The 16,909-nt window shown below is 39.4% G+C and overlaps 1 protein-coding gene across 3 annotated transcripts in view; it reads right to left on the reverse strand.

Annotated features, from left to right (window-relative positions):
- The window catches only part of nr1h4 (nuclear receptor subfamily 1, group H, member 4), a 117,828-nt gene that overhangs the window by 25,007 nt on the left and 75,912 nt on the right, over positions 1-16,909 (reverse strand). For all 3 annotated transcript variants that reach the window (XM_073053957.1, XM_073053958.1, XM_073053959.1), the window contains 3 exons: positions 13,955-14,094; positions 8,143-8,247; positions 3,366-3,465 (listed from right to left, as the gene is read on the reverse strand). In XM_073053957.1, coding sequence (XP_072910058.1) covers positions 3,366-3,465; positions 8,143-8,247; positions 13,955-14,094 — 345 coding nt within the window. The remainder of the gene's footprint in view (positions 1-3,365; positions 3,466-8,142; positions 8,248-13,954; positions 14,095-16,909) is intronic.

Raw genomic sequence — 16,909 nt, forward strand, 5'->3', positions numbered from 1 at the left:
GAGAAACCCAATCTTTGTTAAGATTGTTAGTGATCACAATATGATTGAGCAGTAATCATAATATGATTGAGTTCACTTTGAAATTTGAGAAGGAGAAACTAAATTCCAATGTGTTGGTATTTCAGTGGAATAAAGGAAGTTACAGTGGCATGACAGGGGAGCTGACCAAGGTTGACTGGAAAGGGACACTAGCAGAAAGGACAGCAGAGCAGAATTCTGGAGGTTCTGCAAACAAATGAGAGCAGTGCAAGACAGATATATTCCAAATAAGAAGAAATTTTCGAATGGAAGAAGGACAAGTGGCTGACAAGTGAAGTCAGAGCCAAAGTAAAAGCAAATAAAAGGGCATACAAGGAAGCCAAAGCTAGTGGGAAGATAGAGGATTGGGAAGCTTTTAAAAACTTGCAGAAGGAAACTAAAAATGGCCATTAGGAAGGAAAAGATGAATTATGAAAGAAAGCTGGCGACTAATATCAAAGAAGATACGAAAAGCTTTTTAAAGTATATAAATGATAAAAGAGAGTTGAGAGTAGATATAGGACCAATAGAAAATTAAGCTGGAGATATTATAATGAGAGACACAGAGGCGGCAGAGGAACTGAATGCATATTTTGCATCAGTCTTCACGGTGGAAGACTTCTGCAGTATACTGGACATTCAAAAGTGCCAGGGAAGTGAAGTATGTGCAGTGAAAATTACGACTGAGAAGGTGCTCAGGAAACTTAATGGTCTGAGGGTGGAAAAATCTCCTGGACCTGATGGAATGTCTTGGGTTCTGAAGGAAGTAGCTGGAGAGACTGCGGAGACATTAATAATGATCTTTCAAGAATCGATAGATTCTTGCATTGTATCAGTTGACTGGAAAACTGCAAATATTACTCCACTATTTAAGAAGGGTGGGAGGTAGCAGAAAGAAAACTATAGACCTGTTAGCCTGATACCAGTGGTTGTGAAGTTGTTGGAATCGATTGTTAGGGATGAGATTACAGAGTACCTGGAGGCACATCCTGAAAGGAAAATCCTACCTGACTATCCTACTGCAATTTTTTGAGGAAGTTACAAGCAGGGTAGACAAAGGAGATGTAGTAGATGTGGTGTACTTGGACTTTCAGAAGGCCTTTGACAAGGTGCTGCACATGATGCTGCTTAGCAAGATAAGAGCCCATGGAATTACAGGGAAGTTACTAGCATGGGTGGAGCATTGGCTGGTCAGCAGAAAACAGAAAGTGGGAATAAAGGGATCCTATTCTGGCTGGCTGCCAGTTGCCAGTGGAGTTCCACTGCACTGGGGTCAGTTTTGGGACCGCTGCTTTTTACGATGTATGTCAATGATTTGGACTGTGGGATTAATGGATTTGTGGCTAAATTTGCCGATGATACAAAGATAGGTGGAGAAGTGGGTAGTGTTGAGGAAACAGACAGCCCACAGAGAAAATTAGATAGTTTAGGGGAATGGACAAAGAAGTGGCAAATGAAATACACTGTTGGAAAGTGTTTGGTCATGCACTTTGTCAGAAGAAATAAATGGGCAGTCTATTATTTAGATGGGGAGAAAATTCAAAATGCAGAGATGCAAAGGGACTTGAGAGTCCTTGTGCAGGATACCCTAAATGTTAACCTCCAGGATGAATCAGTGGTGAAGAAGGCGAATGCAATGTTGGCATTCATTTCTAGAGATATAGAATATAACAGCAGGGATGTGATGTTGACACTTTGTAAGGCACTCGTGAGACCACACGGAGTATTGTGTGCAGTTTGGGGCTCTTTATTTTAGAAAGGATATACTGACATTGGAGAGGGTTCAGCGAAGATTCACAAGAATGATTCCAGGAATGAAATGGTTACCATGTGAGGAACGTCTGGCAGCTCTTGGGCTGTATTCCCTGGAGTTCAGGAGAATGAGGGGGGATCTCATAGAAACATTCTGAATGTTAAAAGGCCTAAACGGATTAGATATGGCAAAGTTATTTCCCATGGTAGGGGAGTCTAGGGCAAGAGGTCACAATTTCAGGATTGAAGGACATCCATTTAGAACAGAAATGTGGAGAAATTACTTTAGTCAGAGGGTGGTAAATCTGTGTAATTTGTTACCATGAGCAGCTGTGGAGGCCAAGTTATTGGGTGCATTTAAGGCAGAGATGGATAGGTTCTTGATTAGCCAGGGCATCAAAGGGCATGGGGAGAAGGCAGGGGAGTGGGGATGACTGGAAGAATTGGATCAGCCCATGATTAATAGCAGAGCAGACTCAATGGGCCAAATGGTGTATTTCTGCTGCCATATCTTATGGTCTTAAGGTGGCGGGAAGATGGGGTTAAAGTGGATGTCTAGGAAATGGAGGAGATGTACATGATGGCAGCATTCATGGTGGAGGAAGGAGGAACATTCTGATGTCCTGGAAAGGAAAACCTCATCCTGGAAACAGATGTGGTGGAGAAAAGCGATTAGAATTTTTAAGAGGAGACAGTGTATGGAGGGGAAGAGTTATGACAGCTGTTTGCTTATAAGTGGTATGCTTATAAAAAATGTCAGCAGGCAGTTTGCTTCCAGAAATGGAGACTGAGAGATTGAGAAACTGGAGAGAGGCGTCAGAAATGGACGTGAATTTAAGGGCAGGATGGAAGTTGGAGGCAAAGTTGGTGAAATTGATGAGCTGAGCAAAGGACCATGAAGCAGTGCCAATGCTGTCATTAATGTAGCACAGGAAGACTTGGGGAGGGTTACCAGGGAAGATTATAATACAAATTATTGCAAAAGGCAGCATTTTGTGACCAAATTTTAAGGTGATAACTTACTTTTACTCCTAATCCCCATCTGTCATCTATTAAAATGTAATATATGTCCAACAGAATGTCTCTCCTATATTTCATATGACATGGGAACAAAACTAACTTGGTTATAAGCTGTTGTAAGCATATCAACATGGATGATTGACAATGCAATTGTCAAAGTGTAATAATGCACCTATATTGTACTACATAGCCAACAAGAAGACAGGCATAGCTGGGGCACATACAGGTACCCATGGCTACCCCTTGAGTTTGGAGAAAGTGGGTACAGGAGGAGCCCAGTGGATCAAACAGCATTTGTATAGGGAAAGGGGCCCAAGATTCTCAACCCAAAAAGACGACTGCCCATTTCCCTCTACAGTTTCTCCCTGATCCCCTAAGTTTACCCAGCAGTTCATGTTGTGCACCAGAATCCAGTATCTGCAGTTATTTTATGACTGCTGGTTTTGAATAGTGCCATTGAAGAAAAATGAGGCAATCTTGGCTTTGCAGTTGCTCATTGGAATGTTAAAGCTTTACCTGCAGCCTTATTCCTGCTGTGTGATCTGTGAAACATGGTAAACTTTACACTTACTCACCTGGCAATCTTTTAGTAAACTCTACCAATACTTCCACTTGCAAGGTTGCATTCTCTGACAGCCGGAGAAAATCTTCCACAGGATTTGCAGGTTCTAACAGCTGAAACACAGATGGTGATATCAGATATAGCATATCTGGTTGTGAAGAAGCAATGTGATGAATCATCTAAACCCATAAAAGGACTATAATCTAGGTCAAACACTTCTCCCCAATGAGTTTCACAATGTACAAAGGGAACTGTATTAAATAAACACAGAACGGTGGAAATAAATTCTCAGCTCTTCAGGTAGCTCCTGTGGAAAGCAAAGTAATGAAAGGTCCATTATCTGAAACAACATAAACATAAGATACTGAAAATCCTGAGTAACACAATCAAAATACTTCAGGAACTCAGTAAGTTAGGCAACATTCGTAGAAGGAAAACGACCCAAGAAGTCCTTGGAAGCTTGTGCAGATTTGACGTGTCATTTAAAATCTGACAAATTTCTGTAGATGCACAGTAGGGAGTATCTTGACTGGCCACATCACAGCCTAGTATGGAAACATACATGGCCAAGAATGCAGATGCCTCCAAAAATGGTTGATACAGCCCAGTCCATTGCAGGAAAAGCCCTCCGCACCATTATGCACACTTACAAGGAGTGCCACAAGAAAACAGCATCCACCATCAAGCATCCCCACCATACAAGCCACTGCTGCCATCAGGAAGGAGGCACAGGAGCTTTGGGTCACACACCACCAGGTTCGGGTACAGATATTACCCTTCAGCCATCAGGCATCTGAATTAGCATGGATAATTTCACTTATCTCAACACTGAACTGATTTCACTCACTTTCAAGAACTCTACAAGTCATGATTTCAAGTCTTATTTATCATGTATTATTTGTATTTGCATAGTTTTCCTTCTTTTGCACATTGATTGTTTACTGTATTTTATTGTTTTACTGTGGATGTCTGCAAGAAAATTATTCTCAAGGTAGTACAGTGGTTTCTGGTTAATTGGGACACATCAGGACCAATACATTTTGACCCAATTAAGCAGCCATCTCAATTAGCTGAAGTTTCATGAAAATAATTATAAAGGTAAAAAAGAGACAAACTGAGTAACAAATTACATGTTTCAGTAAAATACAGGACAAATTAGAACACTACCATAAAACTGCGTATTAATTCCTAATACTTTTCTATGGGAGAATTCATCTGCAGTTGCGTTCTTTTGACTGTAAATGAATGAAATCACTGCAGAAACCTAGTACAGATACGGTACTGCCTTCATCCAAGGTTGTTGATGATTGCAACCTCCAAATCGTCATTTTAATTGTAACATTCCAGATGATTGTCGATTCCTTCAACTTGCTGAAGTGATGAAATCATTTCATTTTCACTCCCGGTTGTCTCTGGCATCTCCAAGCCTGAATGCTTGAAACCGCAGTGAGCAAAACAGTTCAGAATTGTCTTACTGCTTTTTGAAGACAAATACACACAAATGACACTATTTAAAAACTGATTGCTCTAAGCTCAGTGTAGTGCCTGACAGCCACACGAGTTTATGCGACTGACGTTAGTTAGAAACTCTTAGGCAACAGTTTCCTGTCCCAATTAAGCAGCATAATGTCCAACATAGATGAAGGTAATCCTGGCTATTTTCTTGATTAGTTTTTGCTGTTTAAGAGTTGTCCCAAATAACCAACTGTCCCAACAGTCTTATTAATTGAAATCCACTGTATATGGTAACATATACGTATAACATATATGTACTTTGATTATAAATTTACTTTGAACATTTGAAGAGTCACAACCCAAAATGCCTACTTTCGTCTCCAAATGCTCTCTGACCCTAGGCTTCTAGCTTCTTCCCCTTTTGTTTCCAGTCCTGAGGAAGGGTCTCAGCCCAAAACGTCAACTGTTAATTCCCCTACACAGATGCTGAATGACTTGTTAAGTTCCTCCAGCATTCTGTAACTGTGAAACATGAAACATCAACTGTGATTCTCCATAGATGGAGCTGAGCACTTCCATCACTGCATATTTACAGAATCTGGTTTTATTTTGCTTTTTGGGAACCATATTAGGATCTAGTTGCTTTAAGGTACAGTTCAGTATGTGAATTCTTAAGATCTTTTTTTTTGCAGTGGGAAATTCCATCCTTCCTTCAACAGTCTCCCATATCCAGCAATTCTAATTATGAGATGATAAGTCTTATTATGGACTAAAATGGTATTTGTTTTACATACAGGACATAGAACAATCAGCACAGTATAGGCCGTTGACCTGCAATGTTGTGCCACCTTTTAACTCACTCTAAGATTAATCAAACCTTTCACTCTCACATAGCACTCCAATTTTCTTTTCTGTCTGTACATATCTTAGAGCCTCTTTACTATCTCTCGTGTATCTGTATCTAGCATCACCCTGGCAACACATTCCACGCACTTACCACTTTCTGTGTGAAAAAAACTGTATCTGACATCCTCCCTATACTTTCCTCCAATCACCTTAGAATTATGCCTTCTCACATTAGCCATTTTGTTATGAAATCAATATAAATTCAATGAATGATGAGTCCTTTCCTTTAACTGCTGTATATTAACTGGTTTCTTACAGTTTCAGTCTTTAAGCTTCTAATTCAGAAACATATAAAAATCCTCCTTTATGGTTTCCCTGCTCCAGCTGCTTTCACTTTAATTTTATCAGGTAATAAGGCTTGGTGGATGCAATTGTATTCAACCATGTCTAACACTATTTCAGCTGAAGTGATCTAACATAGTTCATGTAGAAATTCATCTGCTGAGTCCACAACAACCCTGACTGTGGAAGTACTGCTCACAAATGCATCGGTGCCCAAATCACTGGATGCTCCTGGAACAACTTTACACTAGGCTTTGTCTGTTCCTCACATTCTTTGCCAAACAGAGCATGTGAAGGAGAAAAAGTAAGTTGTGGACCAAAGTGGTCACTGGGAATGGATTAAAAAATATACATCACATCACATGAGGTAATTGGGGCTATGATAGTGAAGGATTTGTAGGAGGTGAGGGAGGTGGGAGTTTGGGTGAGTGGGGACTTGAGTTAGGAGGTCAGTGATCAGTGGGTGAGGTGGAAATGGGTAAGTCTGTAAACTGGGCTGGAAGGTTGAGGGAGGAGGGAGAGGTGATAAGTGAATAAGATAAAAATGGGGCTCCCTGAGTTGGTTCCTAGGAATGGAAAGGAGTCCACTTTAAATCATGTTGACAAAGCAAAGTAAATAGTGCTATTGATACTTCTTTTTAAACTGAGTGCATAATGGACTCTATATGGCCCAACATGATGTAATTTAACTCAGCTTATATTCTAAATAAACGTTGCCACAGGAATGACTTCATTGGGTGACCATTCAACTGTGATCATTTGCTCTGTAGATTGTGATATCTGATTAGAAATGAACTGTTAAATTTCTGAAATGAGTGATTCAATCTGGATATTAGAATGTTCCACTATGCTGGTTATAATACAAAATATTGCAAAAGGCAGCATTTTGTGACCAAATTGTCAGGCAATTACTCATTGTTACTCCTAATCCTCGTCTGTCAACTATTAAAATGTAATATGTGTCCAACTGAATATTTCTTCTATATTTCATATGACATGGGAACAAAGCTAAATTGGTTATAGAGCTGTTCTAAGTATATCAACATGGATGATTGACAACACAATTGTCAAAATTGTGGAAGTCCAAGATGGCAGCATGACGCAGCTTGCAGCGGCCACTCCGGAACTGATTATCTGTTATTTGTGAAGTGGGGTGCCGTGCGCAATCGTAATCGATTGAAAACAGACGTGGAAGCACAGAGAATCATCGGGAAATTCCAGGAAGACCTTCTTCTTTGCTGCTGCTGCTGTGAGGTTCAGGACTCTGCTGGGAACAACAGGCCCCCAGTCCTCGGGGTCGCGTTGCCGATGGCCGTTGGCGGGGCCATCTTAATACGCTTGGCAGAGGATGGTGCTCGGAGAAGCTGTGCCGGAGGGGATGGTTGTCAGCTCGGAGTTTCGACGGACTCAGGTCACTTTCAGTGTGTGCTGCATCTGCGAAGCTGGTTTCGACGGAGCTCCCATTGTGTGCTGCGTCTGCAAGGCTGAGTCGGGCGGCGCCGTGGAAGTCCATAGCGGGGGTACTCCCTTCCTCCGCCGGCGTGGGATGGCGAGTCTGTCGGGACCCTCGGGACTTGTGAAAACTGTGGTGATTTTTTTTTAACTTACAGTCCTTTAACATCTTGGACTATTTTTACTGTGCCCATAGTCTGTTTTTTTATCAATTATGCTATTGGTTGCACTGTTGTAACTATATGTTGTAATTATGTGGTTTTGTGCAGGTCTTGTAGCTTTAGTTTTTGGTCTTGTTTTTGTCTGGTGGATTTGGAGCTCCTTTCCGGGAAATGCGCTAGACGGTAGCGCGATATTAATACGCAGCAGCCTCTCCGGACTCTGGATTTGGGGATTGCCAAACGTTACATGGATTTTCTGGTGTAGTCTGTTTTGTCATATGCTTTTGTGATATCATTCTGGGGAAACGTTGTCTCATTTTTTAACTGCATTGCAGTTGTGGTTTCTAAATGACAATAAACTGAATCTGAATCTGAAAATGTAATAATGCACCTGTACAACCTTTATATAACACTGCTGCTGTTGTACAGAAGATAGAATCATAACCAGATATGCCATTGATTTGTTTGAAACAATGGTACTGATGTGACTAAAACATATAAATATATGAAGTTATAAATCAGCGTATTACATACATATTTTCTTGCTGCCTCTTGGGGTATTCGATACTTGTGATGAGCCTCGACAATGTAATCAAGGAGCTGTTGTTGCTCAGCCGTAAACTCTACTCTCTCTTGGATCTGTATGAACAATAAAAGGTATTTTTACTACTCCACTGGTCAGTGGAATTTAGCAATCTTAATCTAAATTGGATGTCATGTTGGGAAACACAGAACCTAAATCTGTAATATATATTTATGTAGTTTCACTAAAAACTCTATGCAGGGAATATACACAAATCGCTAACGAAATCCTGTCATTTTCACTTCTCTATTAGGAAAAGCATTATACATTGGCACCTCTTATTGGTAATTCAATCTCTTTAAGGCAAATGATCTCACCAATCATTAATTTGTTTAATGTAGCTTTTTAACATGTAACAACAGAATTTCCATGCATTGTTGAGTGTAGTAAGCAAGTTACCTAGAAATGATTTTATAGTACAAATCTTTTGTATGACTCAGACAAACTTTCTAAAAGTAGTATGCTCTTATACATCAATAAAATTCCTCCTCCACTATACCAGAGATCTAGCAATGCTGCTGTGTAAGATGAACCATTAGCCCCCACTGCAATTATCTCTGAGAACACTGCAGAAGAAAACATAAAAGTAGAACCAATGGTTTAATATTCTATACTTGGAGATGAAATGGAGAACTCTGTAGCCAGGTTGACTTACCTTGGGACTGCATTACCAATGAGGTAATTGTGATGTAGAGCAACTTCTTGGTGGCTGCCTCATAGGACAATGTGAGTAGCGTTTCCAAAGACATCTGCATCATTCTCTTTCAATGGGTTATCCTATTACAGTCCTCAACGGAAATCTCAGAAAGTTCTGTTGTGCACTCCTGCCATTTGGAAGTCAGCACATTTGCTTCCCTAGAATGTGTCTTGGCTGCAGCTCTTGTGCTGATGGTTCACCATGCGTAATTCATACCTCTGTACCCCACAGGGTGTGGGGATTTGATTTACACTTGATGCATTGTGCAATATGGCAGCATCATCAAAAAGACTGGATCTGTCCTTGGCTACAAGCCGGACTCTTTTGAGTTAGTGGTGGAGAGGAGGTCACTAAACAGACTGTTATCCATTATAGACAATCTGGCACATCCTCTCCATGACCAACTGAATAAGCAGAGAAGCCCCCTTTCAAACAAGCTCATTCAGCTCCACAGTCACAAGGATCGTTACAGAAAATCTTTCCTACCAAATACAACAAGCATATACAACAGTTCATCTCTATGCAACAGGAGAACACGCATCATAGTACAATAGTCTGTTTTATTATTCCAACATTATGATTTCACATTATTGTGCATTGGTAAATTATTATTGTGTATATTATTATTCTGTACTTTACTATTACTTGAGTCTGCACACTGCTAAGTGTGTCTTTAAATGTTGCTGCTGTAACAAAAGAATTTACCACTCAGGATCAATAAAGTATTTATTATTATTATTATTATTATTACTATTATTATCTTGCTCCTCATCCTTGTTGGAGTTTGACTGCTCAATAGAGGAAGTAGTGAGGATATGGTAATACTCCTGACATGCTGTATGGAACATCAGCCAAAATGTTAACCAGCCAAAATATCCAGGTTGCTCTAACTAAAGCATTGAGCCATTTGCTGCTCAATAGTAGATCCCTTGCAGCTAACATTGTTGAATAGTTAAAGCACTACACTCCCCACCAACTTCCAGTAGATTTAGAGGTCATTTGTGCATATTGTCTATCACTGTAGGTTTTACAGGTAAACAGCACCAGTGAAATAACAAAACATAAAATCTAGTAAGAGGGAAATCAACATAACATTTTAAATCAACAAATATAAGATGGTCGAGGAACTTAGTGGGTCAGGCAGGGTCAGAAAATGAACAGTCAATGTTTTAGGCTGAGATCCTTCATTAGGGATATTGACCAATTCTGATGAAGAACTTTGGTCCAAAACATTGAGTGTTAATTCCCCTCCATAGATGATGCCTGACGCACTGAGTTCCTCCCGGGTTTCGTGTGTATTGGTACAGATCTCCAGCACCTTCAGTCTCTCTTGTGTCTCTGTATACATCTTAGCTGTTCACATTCTGTTGCATACGGAGTTTGTTGGTAAACTGCAGTTGGGGGTTTCCTACATAGCACCATTTTAGCACATGCTTTGAATTTCTATTCACATTTGTTTTAGTTTTCTGTATTGACATATGGCTTCACAAGAAATATGTGCATACTCATATAGAAACATAGAAAACCTACAGCACAATACAGGCCCTTTGGCCCACAGTGCTGTGCCAAACATGTACTTACTTTAGAAATTACCTCAGGTTACCCATAGCCCTCTATTTTTCTAAGCTCCATGAACCTATCCAGGACTCTCTTAAAAGACTCCATTGTATCCGCCTCCACCACCGTCACCGGCAGTCCATTCCACGCACTCGCCACTCTCTGCTTTAAAAAAACTTACCCCTGACATCCCCTCTGTACCTGCTTCCAAGCACCTTAAGACTCTACCCTCTTGTGTTAGCCATTTTAGCACTGTGAAAAAGCATCTGACTATTCTCACGATCAATGCCTCTCATTATCTTATACACCTCTATCAGGTCACCTCTTATCCTCCATCACTCCAAGGAGAAAAGGCCAAGTTCACTCAACCTATTCTCATAAGGCATGCTCCCCAATCCAGACAACATCCTTGTAAATCTCCTTTGCACCCTTTCTATAGTTTCCACATCCTTCCTGTAATGAGGCAACCAGAAATGTGCACAGTACTCCAAGTGAGTCTGACCAGGGCCCTATACAGCTGTAACATTACCTCTCGGCTCTTGAACTCACTCCCATGGTTGATGAAGGCCAATGCACCGTATGCCTCCTTAACTACACAGTTAACCTGTACAACAGCTTTGAGTGTCCTATGGACTGAGATCCCAAGATCCCTCTGATCCTCCACACTGCCAAGAGTCTTACATTAATAATATTTTCTGCCATCATATTTGGCCTACCAAAATGAACCACCTCATACTTATCTGGGTTGAACTCCATCTCCCACTTCTCTGCCCATTTTTGCATCTTATCCATGTCCCGCTGTAACCTCTGACAGCTCTCCACTCCATCCACAACACCCCCAACCTTTGTGTCATCACCAAATTCATTAACCCATCTCTACTTCCTCATCCTGGTCATTTATAAAAATCACGAAGAGAAGGGGGTCCCAGAACAGATCCCTGACGCACACCACTGGTCACTGACATCCATGCAGAATATGACCCGTCTACAACCACTCTTTGCCTTCTGTGGGCAAGCCAGTTCTAGATCCACAAAGCATATATACCCACCATGGGAAAAACACTCTTGTATAACTCTTTGGGTACCTCCCATTCCAAACTTAACTTTGGATAGATTCATTATTTATTTCAGTGATCTTTTTCTTTATCATCTGAACATAAAGTAAGACAAACCTTTAACAACCAAGACATAGAATGTTTATTCATTTGAAGGAAACCATTTAGCATGCCAAGTGTGCTATGTAAGGACAATCCAGCGAGTCTTTATCCTCTCCCTGTAGCCCTGCAAATTTATTGCTTTTTGATGCCTATCCCACTCCATTTTGAATGCTACAGTTGTATCCTCTATTATAATTCCTTGCAGTACATTTCAGATCCTAAATAAAGTAAATTTTCCCTCAGGTTAGTTTTGGTTCTCTCACAAATCATCTTCATTCTATGTGTAGTTCTTGACCTCTGTTCCTATAGGAACAATTTCTACCTAACTGACCATACCCTTAATGATTATCTCTATTGGATCTTCTTGCAATTTGCTCTGTTTAAAAGAGAACAATTCCAGTACTATTTTCTCATTCAGCAACACCTTCATCCTAGGAATCAGTGTAATGAATCTATGCTGCACTGATTCCAGGGCAAGTGTATCTTTAGTTAAATTTGGCGAGCAATATTACACAAAGCATTGCATTTGAGGCCTCAAAGCCCTGTAAAATCTCAGCAGCACCTTCATAAAACAATGCTTTGCAATAAATGTCAACATGCCAATTGCCAACCTAAATTCTTGTACCTGCATAAATACATAATGGACAGAACCCCTCTTTGTTCCAAACTCTACTGTCTCTCCCATCATTCCTACTGGATACCCACATGTTCTTATATTATACTTTTGTGTGGCCACCTTCTCTCTTAACCTGTATTCCTTTGTGTAATTCTCACGCTTCACCATCCATCTACCTTGGTGACACTGGCAAAAGCAAATGCATCGTATTCTGCCTTTTTACCTAACTCACAGATATAAATGCTTCTAATCCCTCTTGTATCCCACTGTCAAGCTGATAACAATATTTTAATGCTGCTCTCTGCTTTTTTTCCTTTAAACAATCTTCACTTCATTCTCACTTTTGTTCTACAGCAGCTGATAGGAAAGCACTTCAGCGGGTCGTCTCTAGCGCACAGAAGATCATCGGGACCCAGTCCTGGAGGACACCTACAGCTCACACTACCTAAGGAAAGCTACAAGCATCTGCAAGGACAATACACACCCATGCAATCATCTGTTTGAACTTCTTCCATCTGGCAGACATTATAAGATTTTCTATGCCCGCACTTCCAGACTGAAAAATAGCTTTTTCCCCAGAGCTACAATTGCTCTGAACCAATCAATCAATTAAAATTGTTATATTGGTACTTTTGATACTGGTTTTATGGCTGTCATGCATCTGAGTTGCGCTTTTGTAATGCTGGATATTGCTTGTACTGGCTATGGTTCCATATTACCGGCTGGTTACTTGATTTTATTTATTGTTTATTTATTTTATTGGTTGTTTTATAGGGAGTTGCAAACTCATTTTTGCTGTATTGGTGCATGACAAATTGTACTATGCAATGATAATAAAGATATTTCAGTTAATCCATTAAACCCTTACTTTATGTAATAACTTTTTGTTTAGTGTATAATACATGTCTGTTGAAATTCCAGAATTACTATATTCACTGGTTCCATTTTATATACCATTATAATTATATAATTAAACTTATTTTATTTATTAGATGAGATTACTCTTTAATAAAATAATCTCAGTTTTACTAAATCATATATTTTCTATGTTTCTAACTGCATAATGTGATGGATTTCAATATTTTGCTGAGAACAGGTTAAACTGAGCAGACTACTTTATTTTCTGTCCATAATTTCTCATATATTGGTATCATATTTGCTGTCTCCCAACCTCTGATACTATTTGAAAACCAGGGGAATTTTGGGAAATGCATCTTCTGTCTCTCCAGCTCCTCTTAAAACTGTGAGATGCAAACTATCATTTAATCATTGTAATATATCCAGCCTTGTACCTTTTAATTTCTCCAGTAATCAATGTAGACATTTCTATTTGTTGCAATACTGTCTATCCATTATATAACCTCCTCAAGAAGATAAGCATGAAATAAATCCTCAATATTGCTTATTATTCTCTATGCCCATCACCTGGAAAAATGTGCCAAACAGCCATAGGAAAACAGGGCAATATACAGTATGCATAGCAGCAATAATTGTGGATAATATTTAACTGGAATTTTCAGAAGATATCAGGATTTTTATCTCAGCTTTAGATAATTCCAGTTCATTCCACGGAAGACATGCAAGACTGAACATTTTTGTGTATTATTTCCACATTCCCCTCACCAATGATTATGTCTTTTCTGTCTTCTGCATGAAATAAAATCTGATATGTGTAGTCTGAAGCTCCCACCATTTTAAAACTGAAATCTTTATCATACAAGTTCAAATTGTCTTACTTTTCCTGCCTTGGTTGTAGACGAAACCTGTTTGGTGTCAACACCATCTTCCTCTGTCTTTATGCTACAAAAAAGATCCATGACTTGTTTGGTGTTTTTCCGCAGGCGTTTGGATTTACACTGGATTTCTGTTAGCAAACCTAGGAGAATTTAATAGATACCATTTAATCAATAGTCCTGGATAAAGAGACTTTTTTTTTAACTTGCGCTGTTCCATTTGCCCATCTCCTCTACATTGGTCTATTTTGATTCATCTTGAAGCAATGTCTTTATTTTAAAATCCTCATCCATATATTCTAATCCTTCCATGTCTTCATAGCATCCATTCTATAGCTCCCTACAATCTTTGGAACCTGGTTCTTGGGCACCATGTTTTTAATTGCTCCATCACACCATTTCCTTATCTGCAAGACACTAAGCTCAGAGAATGCTCTCTCTAGATCTTCCTGCTTGTGTCTCCCCTAAAGTGATCTGCTTTCCTCTCTCTTCCCTTATGAAAACCCATTTAATCTAATAGTTCAATTCAGATCGTTCCAACCCATGATAAATTTTTCAAAGCAGAGCAGAATTTCCAATACTGTATAACATTGTTTCATCAGAAAAAATGCCTATTTGTATCTCAACATTATTATATTAGAACAATAGTTTTAACCATAAAATTACAACATTTTGAAGGCTGCAAAAAGTGTTTGGAAAAGTTAGCTGATCTAAAACAAGGGAATAGTACCAAGGAAATTTAAAATAAATAATTCAAATCTGGGGAGAGAGAAGAGAAATGTTACTCAAAAGATGGGAACATGGAAGAGAAATAAAACTGAAGGGTTTATGAAGCCTTGAGCTGTTCAGTGCCAAATCTGATTTGATGACACCCTTATCAAGAGCTTGAGAAATTTTTGCCGGATTAAAGTTACCATATTTTTGTAGTCGTTAATTTGCACTCCCTCTAAATTCTATCAGTTGTCACCCTTTACCCTACTTAAATATCATGATGACTGTGGCACATTGGTTACCCTGAAGTAATCTGGTTTGTATGTCATTATGTAACATGTGGATTTGTAGAGATCTGAGAATTTGCAAGGGATTCTCCATAATCCCTCTTCACTGATGGAATTGAAAGAACTTGTGAGGCCTAGCAAAACCATGTTAAATGGTTGCTGCAATTCTGTCTTCCAACAAAACTGTTGTCTTCTGTATTTATTAATCCTTTTCCTTATCACTGCAATCAATTTTTCCATCTCTGTGGTAAATTAATGGAAGTTAGATGAAATAGGGGAAGGAATCATTTACAAATGATCTCAGAAGAAAATTGTGATGTTACCAGTTTAGTGTGAATAGGATTGAAGGGGTCAAGGATCCAGTTAATTAGACAAGAACATAGGAAATGTATGGGAGAAATGAAAATATTGCCCGAGGATGCTCTGGGGAGAGATTTGTTTTATAACCATATAACCATATAACAATTACATTATTGAGCTCAAAAGCTAAAGGCTAACTGCTAAAGTAGGCGAATGTATATGGGAATTAAATTTGGCCACCACTACTAAATGCGTATAAGGCAATGTCCACTGGCCTCATTCTCCTCCCACGTATGGAACTCAATGTGAAGGAGAAGAGTATAATTGGTGACCGATAGCACCAGAGAACAATGATTTCTCTCCTTTCTATTTTTTTCTTTAAAATTTCTTCTATTGGCCTCCATCTTGCACCCAATATTAGAAATGAGGCTGAAAGAGACAATAGAAAAAAGTTTCAGGAAATTAATGGCAGTGGGAAAGTATGCCTTATGCAATCTTCCCTTTCCAAAGAGGAGTTTTCAAGAGGGAGGCTAAATCTAGTAAAACCTAATATAAACCAGCCAGATAATGTCATGGATGGTTTAATCAGTTGTTCACTAGAAATGGTCATCATGGTCTTTTGAACTTGAGACTGCAATTCTGCTTGTGAGCTGACTGACCCAGATTTTATGATCTAGATCATATATGTCAAACTCAAGGCCCGTGGGCCAAATCCAGCCCGCGAATTATCTTTGGCCCGCGAGATAATATCTAATTACTATTAAAGCTGGTCCCAGTAATCGAAGCGCCTATGGCGTATGATATGGCTAATGCTGAGTTTATTCAGGTACCAGGTTTTCAGGGTTTTTAGTGTTTATTCGGCAGTCTTGCTCAGCAGTCTTCTTCATAAGAAACAGAATTTGTAAAGTGAAACACTTTGTAGTTATAGCAGAGACTGAGACACATGAGAGCAGGCTGAAAAAACGGAGGCAACGAAAGCTGCGTTCACACGCGTCCAACTGATCCGACCCGCATGAAGCTGCATTTTGCTCAATCCGGCCCGTGACCTAAAATGAGTTTGACACCCCTGATTTAGATGCACAGGTCACATAGATTTTCTGATCTTTCCTGCTTTAGTTGTGTAACAGGCTCTGATTTGTTGATGGACTATCTTTCATATGACTGCAGGTGGAGTGACTGTGATAGGAGACTTTTGCTGCCTTCTACAGCAAACAATAACAATTTTTCCACCTGGATTCAACTAACTGACAATGCCTTCTTTCCCATATTGTAGGTCTTGCCATGGACAATCTACGATTGGCCCCCTGTCAGTTGAATAGGAGATCCTAAAGATCAGTAATTGTGTGTGAGCCCTTTGTTGCTAGTCCTGTCTGTTAAGTACATAAGATCAAGTAATCCCTCATATCTGTTTGCCTATTTAGTACTGTGACAGGTCTTTGACTTATTGCAATATAACAACCTAAGCCTAATATCACAACCTACCATCTTTGGTTAGCAAATTCAGTCAAGCTCAGATTTAAAATTTGATGTTGACCCAGTACTGGAAAAAAGGTTCCAAACTTGAACAAGAATTTAAACATAAAAGTCTTCCACAACTTCATTCCTGAAAGTGTGCCTTCAATCTTTAAGTAATGACCCTTAATCCTAAAACTTTTGAACT

Source organism: Hemitrygon akajei, chromosome 8 (genome assembly GCF_048418815.1).
Source record: "Hemitrygon akajei chromosome 8, sHemAka1.3, whole genome shotgun sequence".
NCBI lineage: Eukaryota > Metazoa > Chordata > Chondrichthyes > Myliobatiformes > Dasyatidae > Hemitrygon > Hemitrygon akajei.